The following is a 21,140-nucleotide window of genomic DNA, read 5'->3' as shown; positions in this document are numbered from 1 at the left end:
GGTTAGTAAAATACTAATAACTTGCCTTCCTCTCCAACTTGCTGTGAAATGGAGGATAAAGTTATCACTGCTCAGCAGCACTCCCTTGATCTCAGATACCTCCAAGCTGGAATGTTTTGACGTGTTGGGGAGCGATGGCATAACTACCACTGAGAGATAAAGATGAAAACTGGAAATGGAAGCCAACGAGCAGTAAAACAGGGGAGCTGATACACAAAAAGTAGGATATCAAAACCTATTCCTGGCTATAGAAACTCTTCTTAAATACATTGTCAAATTGTTTTGCAATCCAGCTCTCCAACTCTTCTTTCATCACCTCTTTTCCAAGCTTTTCATTGTTATATCAACAGATAGGAGAGTATTGCAAACAACTTTATAGTGATAAGAGAAGTGTAACCATAATTATAGATTCCAATCTCTTGTTGTCCTGATATGTGAGCAAGTTATTTATTTAAACAACAAAAAAGATGATTTGCAAGATAGTTGCCTTTCCCTAATTGGTGTTTTTTTAATGGGTGAAAATTAAATCCAAAACACTTAAGCTTTTGTGATCTTCTCTTCTGTTCCAGTGTTAAACTTCACCAGTCTGAAAACTGCTTTCAGTTTTTTTGAATATACACACACCTACAAAAACATTAACAAAATGTTTCCAATGAACTATCCATGTATTAAAAAAATACTTCCTTGTTTGTGCAGATGTGTAAAGTTCTCTTAATAGCAGTGACTGACTATTGCCATATCTTTTGGGCTTTTTAAAAAGTTTCTGTGTAACGCATCCCTCTTACAGAGCTCTGACTGTAGTAGGAGGTTGCATGTGCCTTAGTCTCGAAGCGTTTAATGTGGATATGAAAGTGACTTTCCAAACTGGGAAGCTGGGAAATCTTTAAACCATTGCGGAGATGTGGCTGATAGTCTCTGCCTAAATAGCTATGAGCTTATGTCACTTCTTTGGAAAGTTCATGTTAACTACTAACATTATCTATTTATGCAAACATTAGCCATGTGTTTTAGACGTATTAAATACAAATTGCTGGTACCCTGACCTTGTTACAGAAACAATTTGGGTTACAGCTTGAAGTGGAGGAAAAAGAGATGCACTGCGAGCAGCTTAATGACTCAGTAGCCCTACACATGAATCATGCTTTTGTGTGGTTTGCAAGGAAATGCTGTAAGGAAAGGGTTAATAACATTTGCAGTATATGCCTTAAATATGGAGCTCAGTGGTGAAACTTGTTGCAGAAACACCCTGGGTGCCTCTGCATAAGCCACAAAAAGGAACAGTTTCGGTTCTGGCCTTTCAGAGGCAGGACCCAACCTGACGCTTTTCACAGCACTGCTCCACTGCGGTGTGTTATGGAACGAGTGTGAGAAGTGGGGACACAGATAGGACACTTGATTTGGGGGGGTATTTGCCTCGTGGGATGCCCAGAGTAGACCCCCAACAACCACCCAGTTAAGACCTGAGGATGTGCAGTGGTGAGACCACGCTGGTCTCGCCTCTCACACTAACGAGGAACTGAAAACCACTCCCACTAACGAGGGATGGTATAATAGTGACTTGGAGTGAACCAGGTGGGATCCCACCAGCACGAGCACTGAAGGACCAATGGGATACCACTGGATCCTCAGTGGTGACTTTCTTCTGCTTGTACTTTCTTGTCTTCTCCCTCTCTCTTTCTCCCACTCTCTCTCTTTCTCCCATACACTTAATATAACAAAGTCAGTGTTGTTGAATCCGCTCTTGGTCTCATTTGCATCTTAATTTGGGCAGAGGACTTTAACATCGAATCATATCAGGTGCTTCCAACAGGCGTGTACAGGAATGATAAACATTTGGATGAAGATGCTGAAGAACCCATGTCACAGTTCACCAGAGCTGGTTTTGTACTTCAGGCTGAAGCATGCAGGACCTAATGACAATGAATCATGTTTGTTTGCACTTGCTGAACACAAATATAAATGCATTAGTGTCTCGAGCATCACGATGGTGGCATCCAACCTGTAAATGTGGAGAAAAGGGCTGTTCTACCAGGGTCAACAGCTAGAACAGGAATTAACACTCCTTAAGGTTTCAGAGAAACTTTAGTTTCTTTGTAACTTATACGATGAAGTCAGATACTGTTACAAAATCAGAAATTCAGTCTCCAGTGTTGTGTCACGCAGAAGGCCCAGTTTTCCTTTGTGCTTAGGTGCAATACACCTGTGGGATCTCTGACCTTTAGGGAGATGAAGCCTGATGGGAGCAATTAGGATGCCAAATGCTTTGCAGCTGAATAGTCTCCCCACTCGGTGTGGGGGGTAGGCAGGACAGTCTCAGTCTGTTGCTGGCGTAAATAAAGCTCTGTTGATAGTATTCTATGGAAAACTTGCTGCTTACTTTTCAGCAGAGTTATCATCTACTGCTAAATAAATATTTAGTTAATCACCATTGACTCTGTATCACAAACAAGTTTACTATGGAGTAGGACTTCAGTGTTTCCAACTGAATCTTGAAAAGCCGTGGGGTTTTCCAGTTGCGGTTACAGCTCGTGTGGCTTCTACAGGGCAGGGTTTGCAAGGAACTGGATTTGTTTGCCTGCTATCTTATTCCATGTGTCTTTGTATTGGATAGTTTGCTAAGAACTGTCTGAATTTCAACTGTTTATAGGACTAGTGTTTTTAGCTGCAGAATTGAATTTTTTTTTCATTACAGAGGCTGTGTCTTTGTGTTAACTCTGCCGCAAACTTCCTTCTCTCAACAAATGGTTTTGAAAAGGGAGCTAAGAAATAGCTCAATGGAGAAAGTATTGTGTCTGTTTTTCAGTTTAGGAGCTCAAACAAAGAGAAAAATAAAACAACCTACTTCCACAGCTTTTGCCGAGGCAATTGTTCCTTACAAATGTCCTAACAAGAATGAAGTTGCATCCCATCCTCTGTTTGCCAGTAAATAAAAGATAATTATTTCTGCTAACTGAATTCAGTAGGTCCATATGGAAGTTTTTTGTTTTTACACATTAGTTGCTTTCAGGGTCTGGAGTAACTTAGTATAGCAGAAAGGCATTATCTCAATTTAAAGTTGCTGCCAGATTCCATCCTAAGAAACGTTACATGGGAAGTACACAAGATACTGTAAGTCAGTGTGAGTCTGATGTCTTTCTCAGCTGTGTCTTAGTAAAGAAAGGGCTCACAGAGTGAATTTTTTGTGTACAGATGATTGTAAATTAGTAAACAGGAGTGGGCCTAATCTCAGTCACATTTTCTGAGGAACACACAGTGCTCTTTGTGCCTTCCATCAGAGGAGCTGGTCAGGTGAATATTGTGGATTGAACAGTCTTGATGCTGTTGCTTGTGTTAGAGAGGCAAATGGGGTCTGTGTGAGGTCTGCGGCACCTCCGGAGTTTTATTGCCGTTCTTTCCCTGCCCTTCTGGGTATGGACAGTGGGAGAGGAAATCTTTCCTCTTCCTCAATGCAACTGGAGGTTTATCTTGCCGCAGCAGAGGGAGTTACTTCTAAAAGCCGAGGTGACGTGCCCCGGGGAGGTCAGCACTGGGGAAGGCTCTATCCCAGGTCTGCTCCACAGCTGCTCCCGTCGCGTGGAGAGTCGGACTCGGCCAGAGTGCAGAACACCTGGATTAACTCTGCTCTGGTTCCTTGTCTGTGTGCCAGCACTTCCTGTTTTTAAAGATCCTGTTTACTGTCTGCGGTCCAAATATCCCAGGAAGGTGGGAGGATGGGAAGAAACATGGAAAGAAAACTAAACAGCGTTATTTAAGGTGGACTTTTTATATTTTTAGTTATGTGTTCGGCATTTGTTACTTCTCAAATCTAGCTTAATGAATTACATTCTAGAGTAATCTTTTGTTTACATCGTTTTGCACTAATTTCCAAAAGCAGAACTGCCTGCAAAAGCTGACATTGAACTCTTTAATATTTGTAGCAAGGAGCAGAGTATGGTTCGTGGTGTGCTTTTTCTTCGTGTTCTTTCTGCTCGTGTTCACATAAAACAATGTTTATCAGCCGTATGAAATGGAGTGTTAAAGAAAAACATGTAATCAAAGGAAAACCTTATTTTTACGGGTACAAAGTGGCACGTTGCTCTGATTTTGTTGCCAAACTTTAAGGCTTTTTATTTGAAGAGCTTGAAAGAGTTTGTGTGGTGCTCACTGAGCTCCAGAGCTCACACCTCGCTGTGGAGGAACAGCTCCAACCAGACCAGAGCCAGGTGGGAGAGAAATTCTCATCCTGCTACACAGCAAGCCAAGCTAATTGCTGAAGTAATGAGTAAGCAGATATGTGAAGTGTAAAGAGAAGATGCCTTGCTTTTCTAATTCTTTGTTGTGCTTTATGACTATTAGTCCTCTATAAATAACAAAGTCCTGCCCTTTGAGGTGGATCTAGAAATGGAATTACTGAATGATTTCAGACTAAAAAGGGAGATTTAATTCCAGGCTTTCCTTTGTTTAATTCTGCCTTTAACTGGAAGAAAATGTTCTAGGACAGACATTCTGCCTTTGGTATGTCATGGGATCCCTAGGGGAAAAGCACAGTCGTAGTGGGAATTGTAGAGGTCACCAGCAACTTGTGAATGTTTCTTTCTCGTGATCCTGTTTTCGTGGCTCCCAGACACTGAGTGAAGCTATAAACACTATGCCTGCATGGGTGGGGGAGGGTGAGCAAGGGGATTTGAAAATAAGAATTCACAAAGCTCTTTTGATTTTCTTGGAGAGGAAAAAGAAATATTCCAGCAATAGTAAACCTTTTTAAACTCTTCATCTCGGTTTTATTACAGCTGTTTGATCCTTTGTTTTATTCAGTAACATAAAACACATATTACCTCTTGGGCAATACTTTATAGTGAGTTCTTTTTTTTTCAGGATGACCTCACCATTAATTTTATTCGTGGTATCTGAAAGTCACTACAAGAATATTGTATTCTGAAATTAAAAAAAAAAACTGGACATAAGATAACTTCAAAGAAAACAGCTCTGAAACGTAGTTGCCCCATGCTCTTGTATCTAACTTGACTGAAAGTGCTTTTCACTAATTTCCAGTGAGGTTTTACATTCACAGGAAAGAATGATCTTGTATTTCTGCTATACTATAATTCTACAGATGCTACCAATAATTTTAGCTCCTTCTAGAGCAAGGCAAATGTATGTGGCCCTGTTTTTGAACGTGGGAAGAAGTAGGTAGCTACAAATAAAATTGGTAGTGTTTGGAACTATTTGCCTGTTTCAGAGGGAAACTAATTGCTAAAATGTTTTTGACAGTGTTAAACCCTTCTGTTTTGCTTCCCTTGAGCTGCTGTTTGTGATCAGATAAGCAATTCCGTGTATCCGCGTGTTTTCTGGGAAATAAGGATGAAAGTAAAGCATAAGAAATGAGACTCGACTGCAATGCAACATCTTCTGTTTTCTATTCTAAACAAAGCAGTGTTTCTACCCTTTAAATCTGTGTGTAATGATGTTTTCATGGAGGACAGTTTCAGACATCTTTGTACCAGTCTTCCTGGATTTGGAAAAGTGCCAGCTTGGCAAGCAGGAAGAACAAAAGGACAGCACTGAAAATATGTAGTGTGGGGCAGTCTTACTGTCACCACACAGCAGGTTTGGACAGCAGCAAAATTAGACAGGCAGCTCTGCCCAGTTTTCTTCATATTTTGAAGTTTCTGATGTTTCTGAAGATAAGGGTAAAACATTCTGGCATTTAGGAAGTTTGAAATGTCTCTTGCATTCTGAAAAGTGTTGTTCTTGTTCCAGGAACTCTTTTATCTACACAAACCCACAGCTTCTGTTTTGGGGATTCCACAATATTTTATAAAGGCTTATTTGGGGTTCATACCTGGAAGTTCATGATTCTGTCAATTTGGTAGAGAATGAAGGTTATTTAATGAATAGAAGCCTTTTTCTTAAGGCAATGCTGGGATTCTAGAGGAAACTTCTGCCTGGAAAAGAAATCAAATTAGACACAAATTCTTACGAGCAGTTCTCTGATACCAGAGATACCACAAATTATTATAAAACATTGCTACATCCTGTCTATAAAAACAGTGTAATGGGATTTGTCTTGTGACTGGAAAAACTAATGGGCCTCAATTAAAGTGTAGCAGTTTACTGAATGACTCATTCACTTTCAAATATGGACTGATAAAATTGCACAGAGTGTTTAGTCTGTCCTTTTGAATGGGTTTTGAAACACTGGCTGATGTTTATAGCAGTGCAAAATTACTCAGTTCTCAGTCACTGGAATGTGTGCACCTCTTTGCATAAGCATCCCATACTTTATACATTCAATACAATGTTACAGCGCAGTATATTTCTTGCTTCCTTCTATGCTTGCTAGATTTCTTGCTAGTTGATGCATCAGAGATGGAAAAATTTCCTTCTAGAACCTGTAGGTCCTTGTGCTGATGAGAGAGAGCCTTAGCTATACGTCTCCTAAAGGGAACAATAATTTTTTTTCCATAGATTGTCCCATTGACATGCACGGTGTCTCTTTACCTGTGAGGTGATAAAACTGTCATAGTTTACCAAAAGCAAATTTTCTAAACTTGGAATCTCTTATTCTTAATAAGGGGTTATATCAGCTTTATCAGATGATAGCTAATTTCTATCCTGTGAGAAAATAGATTATATAAATCAGCATTAATATGGTAAGTGTATCTGGATGCAAGTAGGAGTCTGTGTTGTGGAAAGTATGTTGTTTATCTTCCCACTCTCTTCCACCACATGTATGTTTACTCTTTTTGAATGGAATCTCAAAACTTGATCACTTCTAGGTTGGATGCTCAGCAAGGGCAGTGGGCTGCTCTCCATCTGTTCTCCTCCCAGCCTGTGTTTGTTCTTGGAAATGCCCTGACCCGAGTGCAGCAACTTGCACGTGGCCTTGTTGAAGTTCCCAAGGTTTGCACAGTCTCACCTCTCCAGCCTGTGCAGGTCCATCTCCCTGAGGATGCCACTTGTCCCTGGGCTCCTCTTGGACATTGAGCCGTTGTCCCCAAACTCTTGAGTGCAACCATCCAGCCAGTTCCTTATCCACTGAGCAGTCCATCTGTCATATCCATGTCTCCAGTTTAGAGACAAGGATGCAGGACATGTCAAGTGTTTTGCACAAGCCCAGGTGTCCAAAAGCTTTTGGCAGGGGAAAAATGTTTAAAGTGCTTTTGGAAGGTCAGGGATTGCAGGTGTGGTGTAGCATTCATTTGAAGTGTTTGCCTCTACCCTTAGTTTGACTTAAATATCATCTCTCTAGAATTCCCTTAAAATTATAGTCCTTTCACTGTCGAAGAACATAATTGATTCTATTTATTCCAGGCAGCCTTCCAGATTTGAAAGTGTACACAGAAACACAAGCTGCCAGCTATACTTCAAAACTGTTTCTGTTTACATTTTTGCTTTCCAAATCCAAACCCTGGAGGCGTGATTACATGTGCGAGTGAGATGAATGTGCACACAGAGTGACTGTGTGCACCATTCCAGCACATGTCTGTATCCCAGTTTAAAACAAAAGCTGCTGTCTTGGTGCAGTTGCTCTAAAAAGTGTAGGTTTTGGGATGGCATTTTTGGACCATTTGCAAGTTTTTGAAGAAACGGTGTTGAGTTGTCATTTACCATTTGAATTATTTAAGAAGCCAAGGCTGACATTTATTTTGAAGAGACACTTGGCTAGAAGGATTTAATATGTATGTGTGTGTCCCCCACTGCTGCCTCTGGTTCTTTGTTGGCAATTGTTGGTGAGGAGGAAGGAAAAATTACAGTGGAACGAGCCACCATTCTTGCAGTGAAAATGGGCTCTTACAGTTCAGAGGAGTCTCAGCGGGATTGTGAAACTCGAAGACTTCTGATATAAACTCAGTCAAGTGTTGTAAATATTTAGTTTGAATGTGGTCCATCTATACTACCACTGTATGTTTGTGGACAGGAAAAGTTCATATGACTGCATATTTTTGTTTGTTTGGGGCTTTTGTGCTGGTTTATGCCATAACAGTGATGTGTTTCTGCCTGTGATTGTAATTAAGAAATGTAATTTGATGGCACTTGATGCAGTGATATGGGGAGGGAGTCTTGTTCATGCTTTGGCTGATCAAACAGATGCCATTTAACCTGTGTGTTTCTTTTTAAGAAGATTTGGAATCTTCCAATTTACTCTAAATGGTGTTATTTGGGTTCACTGGTAATGTTTTGTAATTGGTAAGCTTCCCAAGTTTGCCTCTTTAAATACACTGTGTGTGCTTAGAACTTTCCATTTCAGCATCCGTTCACTGAGACTATTACAATGATGAGGGAAATAAAACAGCTTCTTTAAGCTCTCTTTGAAAAAGAAGTCATTTGCAAAGCCTTTCTAAATATGCATGAGGTATTAGTGGAAAAGCATTTTTCTAAATCTGCAGTGGCACTTCAGTACTTGTGTGGATATTTTTAAAAGCCCAAACTACAACTACAAAGGAGGGATTAAAAAAGACAACCCTATTGCTACCCAGAGTTGCTTAGGAAGCAGTGGATTTGGGAAAACATCATTTTCATTCTAATGCTTCTTTGTAAGAACTGGAGTGTGGCAAGAGCAGGTACTTGATGTACTTGGAAGAAAACTTTTCAGAAAATAAGTACCAAGATGTAGAAGTGCAGAAGTGAGGATCATTATTTTATTTTTTAACTTATGTAAAAAAAAATATAAATTTTATATATTTATAATTTTATTCATATATACACAATGCATATTTATATAAATATATGTTTTAAAAATTTGCTTTTCCACAGTGAGAGCTTTTAGAAAGCTGGTCAAACAGAAGTGATGTGAAGCTATTGGTTTGGGGCTTTCCCTTCCTTTCTGTTATTAAGAAAACTAAGATAGAGGGGCAGTCCGAAGAGGGTTTGTGTCTGTAGTGATGGGACAAAGAGCAGTACAAACTGAAAGAGGGGAAGTTTAGTCTAGGTAGATACTAGAATAAAAATTCTTTACTGTGAGGGTGGTGAGGCACTGGCACAGGTTGCCCAGAGAAGCTCTGGATGCCCCATCCCTGGAAGTGTTCAAGGCCAAGTTGGACAAAGCCTTGAGCAACTTGGTGCAGTGGGAGGTGTCTCCCTGCACGTGGCAGGGGGTTGGAACGAGATGATCTTTAAGGTCCCCTCCAACCCTTAATTTTGATGATTCTGTAATGGATGTCTTGTAAAATTAAGAGCAAGGAATGCAAAGATAAAGAACTTTGTTTCAAAACAAAAAATCTGGGATACTGGGTGAAAGTAGCAGGCCTCACAACAAAGAAGAGCAAGTTTTTTGCAACATGAAATGTTCTTCAGTCTTGTCCCAGGATGCCAACAGTTTATGTGTGAAAACGTCCTGAACAAATTCATCAGTTCTTGATGGATTTCTTTTGCAAATACAGAAATGTTACCTCTGGTTAAGAACATTAAAAATAGGTAGTGATTACAAGTGTTTATTGGTGAAGTATCACTGTGTGCCTGCCTGGTGGTTCTGCTCTTTTTTTGGCATCTGCCCTTGGCCCCTGGGCTATGAGAGATCTCTGCTCTGTCCAGATACTGTTTTTCTTGTAGCTGCTCTAGGGTGGCATGAGCAGCACAGCTGGAAGGTCAGACACGTGTCCTTTCCTTTGGCCTGGCAAAGACATTCATGCAGCTGCCAAAGGGAACTGGAACAGGGAATCGATGCTAAATAAAACAAGCCCAACTAAAAAGTGTTAACAGAGCTCAGTTCTTCTGTCTCATTCATGGAAGAAAAGGTTTTGTTGCAATAAGTAGCTTATACTAATTCAGAAGCTACAGCCAATCTTGTGTGTACATGGATTCTTAAAATCAGGCTTAGAGGTTTTAATAAATATTTATAACTATTATGTTAGTGTTGTTTGAATATTTCAGAGAGTTGAGATTAGAAAATAGTTTAGAAAAGAAGTATAGAAGCATTGGTTTTGGCTAAACTTAACAAAACCAGTGGTTTGTATCATCCACATGATAACATATTTCTCTTTACAAATTAAAAATGTGAAGAAGTTTTGAAGAAGGGTTTGAGGTTTGTTTAAAAATGTCTGTAATAAATTGAATATTAGATGTTTTCATCTCTTGTGCTACTGAAGTGTTCTAATCACGACTTATAAGGCCCAGGTAAAAAAAAAAATCCTCTATTTTTAAGACCATGTGTATATTGGCATTTTTTCCAAACTAATATGATTCTGCCATTAACTGTTTTGTTTGAGTAGATATTTAGATAAAATACAAGTTCCTTAGGCATCAGTTGTATCAAGTCTTTTTTTGTGAATGTAAAATACAGCCACGAATATTCATCTGTAATTATAAGCGGTGTTCGAGCAATTTTATCTGAAATTCCTGGCCATCTTTGTATTTTAAATTTTAACATTCAGATTTCTGATTCTTCCTCAGGTTTGTGAGTACGAATCGCTGCTTGAAGGGCTCGGAGTGCAAAGTTATCTCAAGACTTAAAAATGCCTCCGCGACCATCATCCGGTGAACTATGGGGCATCCACTTGATGCCACCGAGGATCCTTGTGGAGTGTCTTCTCCCGAACGGAATGATAGTGACACTAGAATGCCTCCGTGAGGCCACCTTACTGACTATTAAACATGAACTCTTTAAAGAAGCCAGAAAATACCCTCTCTATCAGCTCCTTCAGGATGAATCTTCTTACATTTTTGTAAGTGTTACACAAGAAGCGGAAAGAGAAGAATTTTTTGATGAAACACGGAGACTTTGTGACCTGCGACTGTTTCAGCCTTTTCTAAAAGTTATTGAACCAGTAGGTAACAGAGAAGAAAAGATTCTTAATAGAGAAATAGGTGAGATTATATTTTATTTAAACATAGCTAACCTGTTTAACTGATTACTCCTTTTCAAAATATAAAGAATTGAGATGGGTTGTGTTTGTCACATTTGCATTTCATAACTGTTAGTTGTTGCATCAAATGTCCAAGAATGCTGATCATAGTAAAGCAAATATTTGTAAACCATGAGTTAAACTCCTTTTGCTGTTCTAATTCATTCACACCTAAAGCCTTGGCTTTGTAAAACATATTTGTACTTGCCTGTGGGTTAGAGGATATCTTTTTGCTTGCCTCTTATTAGCAGGATTTCGCATTATTACAGAGCAAAGCCTGTTCTATTTTTTGGGAAGTCAATCATAATTTGTTTTGAAGTTTACAGAATTGTCAATTCTGGATTTTACTACAAATCTTAAACCACATTTGCAATAACACATTTGCTCTGGCTTGCTTAGAAAGTGAAATTTCTTAGGTGGGTTTTGTCTTCCCTTTTCCCCTTTGGACAAAAGGGCGTGGAAAGAGGAGGGGAACAAACACCTGAGGTTGGAGAGGGAGAGAGGAGACAAATTGTGATGTGTTGAATCACCTCTGGAGTAGCTTATTGTTTTCCATGATCCACTGAGGAAGCACAGGGAGACTGGCATATATTCCAGCATCTTGGTTAAGTATTAAATTCAGGCAATACAAACATCCCCACTCCTGTTTCATTGCTAACAAGGGAGTACTGCAGTAGTAGAGACTTGTCAACTGGAAATACTTGTTGTGGGGTGCTCCTAATTGTTAAATTAAATTATTTAATAGTTGTGAATGCATCATAAGTAAACTGCTTCTGTTTTGTAAAGCTCAACCTGGTCAGGACTGGGGGAGAGCGGTGGTCAGGTAACCCTGCTACACGACAGTTGAAAGTTTCCATTTGAACATTCATGCATAAATAATGATATATCCAAATGGAATTACTTCTGAGACCGAGGACCTGAGAGAAGTGGACTGTTATTACATGAATCTTTGCCAAAGAGCTTAAGTTCAGTATCTCTTGGCGTGCTTGTTGTGTGTCTTAAATAATGTAGGTCATTAAACAAAAATATTAATAGCTCTCATTCAGTTGTAAGCACAGTTGATTATGGTCCAAATAGCTACCAACAATCCTGCCAGGGTTTTAGAAAAAAACAGGTGTCACAGCTCCTCTGGTCCCCTTAGGAAACTTTGTGCTGACTTGAAAGGAAGTTCAGTACTGGTCCTTTTCCTCCAGGAGGAATGTCAGCTGAGAGAGCAGTGATTTAAGGCTTCCAGGATCTTCAGGGAATGGGCACCTGTTTTCTAACCTTTTCTGTGTCTGCTGAGTGCACTTAACTTTAGAATTGTGTGGTTCTTGAATGATATAAAACAATTATGTAGAAGCTAATGTTTAAGACACATATTTTATGCTGCGTTTTGCTTAAAACATGCTTTTTTTGGTGACTGATAGAAGGAATCTTTAGCTGTAATTGTCAGTTACAGTTATTTCCTTATGCTGCTTCCACGCTGCAGGTTTTGCTATTGGCATGCCTGTCTGTGAATTTGACATGGTCAAGGATCCAGAAGTACAAGACTTCAGAAGAAACATTCTCAATGTTTGTAAAGAAGCAGTGGATCTTCGAGATGCCAACGCACCGCACAGCAGAGCACTGTATGTCTACCCTCCAAATGTAGAGTCTTCAGCTGAACTACCCAAACATATATACAATAAACTAGACAAAGGTAAGATCAATATTTACAGTAGAAACCAATGTATTTTCAGTGTTTGAAGTCAAAAAGTACAGCTGGTGACTTAGGTAAATCACTGTTTTATGTAGTGTATTTAGTACACTATAGCAATCCCTTACACCTTAAGTTCTTCAGAATAATTTTCTTGATAGAGTGTGGGTTCAAAAGGATAATTAAAATTGCACTTTTTGCTATTCTGATAACTAAATCTTGAAATATAACTTGGTAAATAGAGGTGACTTTTTAATGGGTTTTGCAGTTTTCTATGACATTCAGAAATCTGGAATTAAATCACACTGAATCAGTGAGTTATCTTGCAGCTCCTGAAACATGAGTGAGTTACTGCTGTTTTCTTGAAGGCCAAATAATCAGTAGTATTCAGTTAATAAAAACATTCTTAACCTCAGGGCTAAAAGTTTGAATTTACACTAGAGTCAGAAATAAACTAAGTGCACCCAGTTCCTTGCAGAAGTTATAAACCCCTCTGTCAGTTTGGACTATGAATCTTGCTTACATCTTTATTTAATACTGAAAGCAGTTCTCTGTGTTGGGAAAGGGGTGAAAGTTGTTTGGTTTGGGTTTTTGGGGGGGCAGTTTGTGCTTTTTGTTTTGAAACTGCATTAAAAAGATAGACCTAACATGATTTTACATTTATTCTAGGGCAAATTATAGTGGTGATATGGGTAATAGTCTCACCAAACAACGATAAGCAGAAATACACCTTAAAAATCAACCATGACTGTGTGCCTGAGCAAGTTATTGCTGAAGCAATTAGGAAGAAAACACGAAGTATGTTGCTGTCATCTGAACAACTGAAACTTTGTGTCTTGGAGTACCAGGGCAAATATATCTTAAAAGTGTGTGGCTGTGATGAATACTTGCTAGAAAAATGTCCACTGAGCCAGTACAAGGTAAGTAACATAAAGGATGTATTTTGAACTGCACTAAAGTAGCCCAAATTTGTGGGGGAGAAAAAGGATCAATTTTAGGTTTGGCTTTTTCATTAAATTAATCCAAAACATAGAAAGTAACAGTGTATGCCCCTTTAAACTAATTGGCTGATGCATGTGCATGTTTGTTGGTTTATGTGCTTCAAAAGAGCATAGGGAGAAAAGGTAATTTAGACTAGAATTTGTGTCACTAGCGTAATTTTTATTCTTCTTTCTTAACTCTAACATTAGTGATAAATCAGTGGTAGGTACTTTCAGAAATATCCTAGATTTTTAATGGCAAGAGATGAGTTAGATTTGAATGGTGCTGATGCAACACCAAAGGAAATTCAATCAGATTGTAAATTATGAGACAACTATTGCTACGGTAAATCTTGTCCTAAAGGGGTGGAAAAAGAGAAAACTCTCTTTTCCTGTTACTTACATCTTTATCACTCCTTTAATAAGATAAAAAATGTAAACCTCTAGCACCACAGAAATCATTGCTAAGCCTTGCTTGTGTCTGTCTGTCCTTCACTGCCTGGGTTTTGTTGGTGCTGGGAGTGTGAGACAGAACATTTGACAGAAGAGCATCCGAGCAGCCCTCTCTGGAACAGACAATAATGTCACCCTGTAGATTTCCTGACAGACTGCTGCTGCTTCCTCTCTGAGGAATGAATTGTTGTAATAAACAGCTTCCATTCCTTCGGCTAAAATGGTTGACAGTCTGATCTTCAGAGCAATGGAGGAGGGAAGGAGGGGTGGGGGATCCTGAGTAATGGGAAAAGCAGCTCTGTACTATGGGAGCTGGGGAACAAGTGCAGGCATACATGAATAATTCTGTAGAGTCATCTTAAGATCAAACACCAGACCTATTTGATCTAGCGTGGCTTCCTCAGAAGCATCTGCTTTGCCTTTGCTGTGCTGCAGCAGAGCTTGCTCATTAACTCCAGGGCTGGACCTGAATTAACACTGTATTTTGTGGTGCTGTTGCCAGACTAAATACTCTCAGCACTCAGACCCGACTGGACACCAACAGCCTTACAGCTGAAGTGTGTCAGGAGCAGAGTCTGTCAGGAGCAGAGTCTGTCAGGATCAGTGCTGAGTGTAAGGCAATAAGCACAACTGAACCAAAAATGACTGTCTGCCATTTGCCTCGTGCTCCTGCCTATGACCAGGAGTACCAGTCACCTGTGCTGGGGCTGCACAGCAGGCTGGTACAGCATTTGCTGTTCAGAAACATGTCAGCTGCTTCCAGGGGCAAATCCGTCTGCTTTGTGCTGCACTGCACCAGAGCTAAAGAGCTGTACAAGAAACCTGACTGATCTTTTTGTCAGCTCTGCTCTCTCTCTCCAGTACAACCTCTTGTTGTAGCCATTGTTCATATCACAAAATCTGTATGAAGTGCAGCTGTGCAACCCTATCCAGCATGTATTGAAACTTTTGGATGTTGTAACTGTGAACACTGTAAAGGGTGTGCATGCAGGGACACGGCAAGCTCTTCAAATATGCTTTTACTCTTCTGTTTTCCTGAATAGGTTTGAATTACCAGGAGTGTAGAAGTGTAGACTTGTAAAACATACAGCATTTTGGTTTTGTTTTGCTGCAGTACATAAGAAGCTGTATAATGCTTGGTCGGATGCCCAACCTGATGCTGATGGCCAAGGAAAGCCTGTACACCCAGCTGCCCCTGGACACCTTCACAATGCCGTCCTACTCCAGGCGGATCTCCACAGCTACACCCTACATGAACGGAGAGGCTACAACCAAATCCCTCTGGACTATAAATAGTGCTCTCAGAATAAGAATCCTCTGTGCAACCTATGTAAATGTGAACATTAGAGACATAGACAAGGTAAGGCGTCACATGATTTTCAGCAACTCATAGTTTTCCTCCTGAGTTTTCGGTTCTGCATTGACATTGGAAAAGAAGAGTTATTTAACATGCTAGAAAATTATACCACTTTTAATTTAAATTGAAGTGCTCAATTCTAAAGAATATATCCATGTTTAAGCATATGGAAACTTGTATACTGCTTAAAAAGTGCAAGTTGTGGTAATTAGCTAAATATTCTGCCTGGGAGAAGCAGGACTCGGTTTGCATAGTTCCCTTCAGCACAGAATGTAATGGATAGAAAAAGAAAACGAATGTTACTTCTAAATAATTATGTTTAAGGATGTGTTACAGTAATTGACAGTACGTTTGGTTAGGGGATGCTGGATAATGTTCTGCTGTCTGGGTTTATGAAAAGAGACATGTGTGGTGTGATAAGGCAGAAAAGGCAGGTGGAGGGTTCAATCCCATTGAAGACATCTACAACCCTGGCTCTCTTTCCTCCGAATGTGTTCAGTCTTTTCTTTCCCTATACCTTGGCACAGGAAGAATTGAGAATAAATTCCAGTTTGGGTTTTTTTTAGCGTTCATTTCAAGTTGGTTACTTTATTTTTTAAGGACTAGTTTTGCAATTAACAAGGAAAAAGACCAAAATGTTTTTTCTAGAAGGGTTTGCTTATATGCTTGGCTTCACACCTGACAGCATGAATTAATTTGGGCTGGGGAATGTTGGGGCTGCTTGGTTTTCAGTTTTGTTTTTGCTTTGCACTTGCTGAAAATGAAAGGATAATAGGTTGTAATCATGATATGTGTTGATAGCAATGCAAAAATTTGTTTATAGTAACATTTCAGAGACAGTACTAATATGGACGTTGTTTTCAGATCTATGTTAGAACAGGTATCTACCATGGAGGGGAACCTTTGTGTGACAATGTGAATACTCAGAGGGTACCTTGTTCTAACCCCAGGTAAGTTAAACGCCTGAGTGACTATAGGGAACCTGACTTCCAGGGCATCATAAATGGTAGCACTGAGGGAGTAAAGGCTCCACTTAGCCATTACTTCACTCAAGTAGAGCTCCTTGCTGGGAATCCTTTGCTTTAAGTTTTGTGAAAATATATTACATAACCCTGTATATAAAAATAACATTAATTTCATTCAAACACAAGCATTTTGTCTTGCATATAAAAGTATAGTTTCTTTACTGAACAGATCAGTTTTACATGAGCATTTACTGTTGCCTCTGAAACACCGATATAATTCATATATGTAAACTATAATTCATAATTCACTCATTAATACTGTGAAACCAGCACAGCTCTAGGAAGCTGAGCTCTGGTTTTGCCTGTGGATCAGCAGCAGGTGTTCCAGCTGCAGGTTCAGATTTCACTTCCAGCACGAGGCAGTGTGATGTCATGTAACCTGCAAATTGGTTCTGGGGAGGTTGCACAGTGTGTTCCAAAGGGGAACCACGTGGATGTGGAGAGATGGGTATCACCTGCTAACATGGAAGTGACTGCCAGAACTGGGCTGATTTTCCAGGGTGTTTGACATACTGTCAATATTATCTGGAAAAAAAAATGACCTGAACTCACGAGGGCAAAAACAATTTTTATATATATTTATATATAAACACTGAAGACATCTTTTAGCTGCCTGTTCTCATAACTTTAACTAATGAGGAGGTGTGAAATTCCAGCATCTGCTAGGATTAGATGCAAAGTATGTGTGCAGAAGTAATTCTTGACTTGCATTTTCTGACTTCATGTCTTTATTAATAAATTTTGAAACTTTTATTTTTATCTGTACGTTTTCTATGAATATGATTAGGTTTTATAATTAAAGGGCTAATAATATACATAGTTGTTGAAAAATAGACTCTCCTTCTGAGTTGCCCTGAATATAGCTGTACTTGAACTGATAGTTTAAACTGTTTCAGAGAGAAAATCTGGGAAAGGTGGTGAAGGGTATGACTTAAAAACATGAATATAATCACACAGATCTCTATTTTATGAAATGAACACATAAGAAAAGCGAATTGAAGTTTATCTGCCAATTTCTTCATTCTTAGAGAAAAGCTTTCACAGTTATTTCTGTGTAAAACTGCTTTTAGTAGCTACAGACACATTGAAAAAATTAATGCTGTCCTTGGAAGCTGCCTCTTTCAACTGAGAAAATTCAACATGACAATCTGCTTAGGAGAAGAAACTGTATTCAGAAGTTCCTCTTCAAAAGCACAGTTCTTCCAACTGAGAGCTAAATTCTACTTAGAGAAGCTAATGAAAATAAAACCAAACTATTCCTGTAGAACCGATCTGTGCTCTTATTACTGTAGTAAATAAAATAATCTTTGAGTTAGGAATATTGATTTGAGTTTCCGTGTTATATACCCATCTTGCAGTTATCTTTTTCAGCAGTTCAAATTTAATTCAGTTCTGGAAGCTATGCCACGTTTTTCCCAGTCTCTTTTTTTCCCTGAAGTGAAAAATATTTCACAGGCTAAACCTTACATCGGTAAGGTTTATATTGCATATATTGTGTATATGCAAATCCATTATGTTTAGGTACCATGATTTTTTAAACAGTGTTGGTGCTAGAAGGCTACTGGGGAGGTTTCCATTCCCAAAAGAAGTGGATGTGGTCAAATGTGTGTATGGAGATCCTTTTTCAGTAAGAAAATGTACTCTTTATGCACATACATAGTTTAGGCTGGAATATAACAAATGCCTTTTGGTGTAACTCTTGATTGAATGCACTTGCCTCCACGCTCTCCTTTAACCTGGTTTAATTCTGCTTTCTGAATCCTGCAGATGGAATGAATGGCTGTTGTATGACATGTACATTCCTGATCTCCCACGTGCTGCTCGGCTCTGCCTCTCGATCTGCTCCGTTAAAGGCCGGAAGGGAGCTAAGGAGGTAAAATGCTTCATGGATTTAATGCAATAATGAGCAAAAGCTACTTAAATCAAGTTTGGGAAAAACATGTGGTAAATGCTGTCCTGGCAAGGAGTCTTAGTGCACTGTTTGATTTGAATCTGCTTAAAATAGGGTGGGGTTTTTTTTCTTGTGTCTTATTCAGGCTACCACTATTTTTGTGTTTGGAAATTAAACTACACAGAAAAAAGCTTATCAGTTGAGCACTGTAAATCATGTCTATGCTGCATGGCCAGACACAAAGACCGGTGTTAGTGTTTTGAGGTGGAAATGCCTTTAAACTTAATTTTGTAAACCCATGTTACTAACCTATATGTCTTTAAAGGACAATATTTACACTTTTAGAAAATGGGGTAGAAATTTTCAAGTAAAGAAAATCTGTGTTCCTATAGCATTTGATGAAAGATCTCAAATAGTCATTTTTAATAGTTTACATGCAACACCTAATTCTAGCCACCAGCATCATTACATTCTGGGTTTGAGTGTGTGTCACAGGTACTATATAGGAGGGTTTTGTCTTGGATACTTCCAGGGATGGAGCATCCACAGCTTCTCAGGGCAACCTGTGCCAGTGTCTGACCACCCTTACAATAAAACAAAAAACCTATTTATTTTGCGTAATCTAAAACTATTGGCTTTCAGTCTAAAACTGTTGCTCCTTATTCTTTCACTACAGGCCTTGGTAAAAAGTCTCTCTGTGTCAAAAAAACTTTCTACATCATCTTGACTTATTCTGATGTGAGGAAAGTGTTAGCATGTGTTTGCAATTCGTTTGATATGATTTTATAAAATGATTGCTATGACAGCCATTCACAGAAAAATACGGTACAGCTTCCACAACCTGCTTTCTGCTAAGCTGGGAATGTAGCAACTTGATCTGGGAGGAATATATTGTTTCTTCTGACTCGCTCTGCAGTAATTCATAGATGACACTGAAAAAAATCATATTTTAATCTCTTTAAGGAGCACTGTCCACTGGCTTGGGGAAATATAAACATGTTCGATTACACAGACACTCTTGTATCTGGGAAAATGGCTTTGAATCTCTGGGCAGTACCTCATGGGCTGGAGGATTTGTTGAATCCTATTGGTGTTACTGGATCAAATCCAAATAAGGTATTTGCATGCCAGCTTCCTCAAGAGTATATTTTCAAAATATGCTGTATTCTAATAAGTATCATTCAACAGAAAAAGTAATTTGAATTCCCTTTACACAGGAAACTCCATGTTTAGAGCTGGAGTTTGATTGGTTTAGCAATCCTGTAAAGTTTCCAGATATGGCAGTGATAGAAGAACATGCCAACTGGACAATATCACGTGAACTGGGATTCAACTACAGCTATGCAGGGCAGGTAAGGCAAACCCCCCCTTCCAAGATCAGCTACTCAGATAGGAAAGTATTTTATTTTACTCAGTATGTTAGTGATAAAACTTTTTTCTTTCATACTCTGATTGATTGTAAAATCAAGTAATCAATTTTTTGTTGTGTGTTTAGTAAAATGGGTAATATATTCTCCTTTCTTTATATTACCAGTAAACTGACCCCACCCCCACTGACCCCACCTTCACTCACCAACCAAAACACTTCAAAGAGAAACTGTCTTGCAATTCTCCATCAGTGACACTGTTTTTCTTTGTTGCAGTTTCGTGTTTATATGTAGGCTTTCCTGTGTAACCCAGAGGTGCTTAAACTCTTTACTGTCTGTTTTATGGGCTAATTACGACCATAAGTAGAGGGAATTTTAAGGGAATTGACTGGCACACACATGAGTGTAGTCCTTTATCTCTTCTCCCAAGCAAGGGAGCTTGGGCGTTGACAGTTGGCTTTTTGGTGAGGTTTGGAGCTTTCTTCAAAGCACTTGTTGGATGAATAAAAGAAGTAAAAAAAGAAAAGCAGCAAAGCTAAAATTGCTCTGTATTTAAAGCCATGGCTGTGAAATTAGTTGTTTTACATTTTCTTCTGGAGGCTGTTTCAAAGATGTGAGAGTTTCCCCAAGAGAGCTCCGTGGTCTGTGTGAAGAAGAGTCTCGTGGTGGAAAGTTTCGCTGTGCCAAAAACTGCGTAGGTGGTAGTGAGCGTCCAGTTTGGGAATTCTGATGATATTTATAACATATCAACATATCTTGAACAACAGGCTGTAGGCATTTGATTTCTCTTGATACTCTGCAGGAAGTCCCTCGTAGAGCAGCATATCTGCTGTGGTTTATGCAGCAATGCTGCAGGGCTCTCCATGAATGCTTAAGGCCAGCTGGCATCTTGGTAAATAACATTCCTTTGCTATAACACAGCCTATTACCTGGGCTTGTATATGCTCAACTCGTTTGTTTTTTTTTGTCTGTAGGCAAAAATAAAAAATGATGAGGAGGATAAACTCACTTCACTGGCAAAGTAGTAGTCAGCTTACACTTTACAATTGAAAAAAAAAACCCTGAAGTAGAATAAGGTCTCAAATTACTATCTTGTCTTTTTTTGGTGATAATCCTTACAACACCATAGAAGAAGGTCATAGTGGTTAAATATGGAAAAGCCTTTGTTTTTAGTTCTGAATCTTTTTCACTCCTTTCAGCAGCTCTCAGCAGTCTCAAGCTGGGGGTAGAAATGACCAGTTTCATTCTGTGCTGCATTATGTTGTTCATCAGATATCAACTGTTGCCATTTCTCCACACTGCTGATTTAGTTGAAATGTTAAAATACTGTATTTCCTGTGTGTTGTATGGCAACAGGAAGAATTGTGGAGGGTTAATGTACCACTTTCTCTCTGCAGAGTAACAGAATAGCCAGAGACAGCGAATTGACAGAGAGTGACAAGGAGCAGTTGCGAGCCATCTGTACACGAGACCCTCTGTCTGAAATCACTGAGCAAGAGAAGGACTTCCTCTGGAGACACAGGTATGGGAAATTAAAAACCAAACCAAAGAAAAACCCTTGTTAGC

The 21,140-nt window shown here is 39.2% G+C and overlaps 1 protein-coding gene across 3 annotated transcripts in view; it reads left to right on the top strand.

Annotated features, from left to right (window-relative positions):
- Positions 1–21,140, top strand: part of PIK3CA (phosphatidylinositol-4,5-bisphosphate 3-kinase catalytic subunit alpha) — a 34,970-nt gene that overhangs the window by 5,992 nt on the left and 7,838 nt on the right. For 2 of the 3 annotated variants that reach the window (XM_027685446.1, XM_027685448.1), the window contains exons 2-10: positions 10,372–10,785; positions 12,295–12,504; positions 13,171–13,421; positions 15,049–15,294; positions 16,156–16,241; positions 18,084–18,189; positions 19,171–19,323; positions 19,425–19,559; positions 20,972–21,096. In XM_027685446.1, coding sequence (XP_027541247.1) covers positions 10,434–10,785; positions 12,295–12,504; positions 13,171–13,421; positions 15,049–15,294; positions 16,156–16,241; positions 18,084–18,189; positions 19,171–19,323; positions 19,425–19,559; positions 20,972–21,096 — 1,664 coding nt within the window. In that variant the 5' untranslated portion in view covers positions 10,372–10,433. Of the gene's footprint in view, positions 1–3,594; positions 3,754–10,371; positions 10,786–12,294; positions 12,505–13,170; positions 13,422–15,048; positions 15,295–16,155; positions 16,242–18,083; positions 18,190–19,170; positions 19,324–19,424; positions 19,560–20,971; positions 21,097–21,140 lie in introns of those variants that run through there. The other variant, XM_027685445.1, reaches the window with a different exon arrangement.

Source organism: Neopelma chrysocephalum, unplaced genomic scaffold (genome assembly GCF_003984885.1).
Source record: "Neopelma chrysocephalum unplaced genomic scaffold, ASM398488v2 Primary Assembly neopelma1_69, whole genome shotgun sequence".
NCBI classification, from domain to species: domain Eukaryota; kingdom Metazoa; phylum Chordata; class Aves; order Passeriformes; family Pipridae; genus Neopelma; species Neopelma chrysocephalum.
This window is presented reverse-complemented; position numbering and strand designations above follow the sequence as displayed.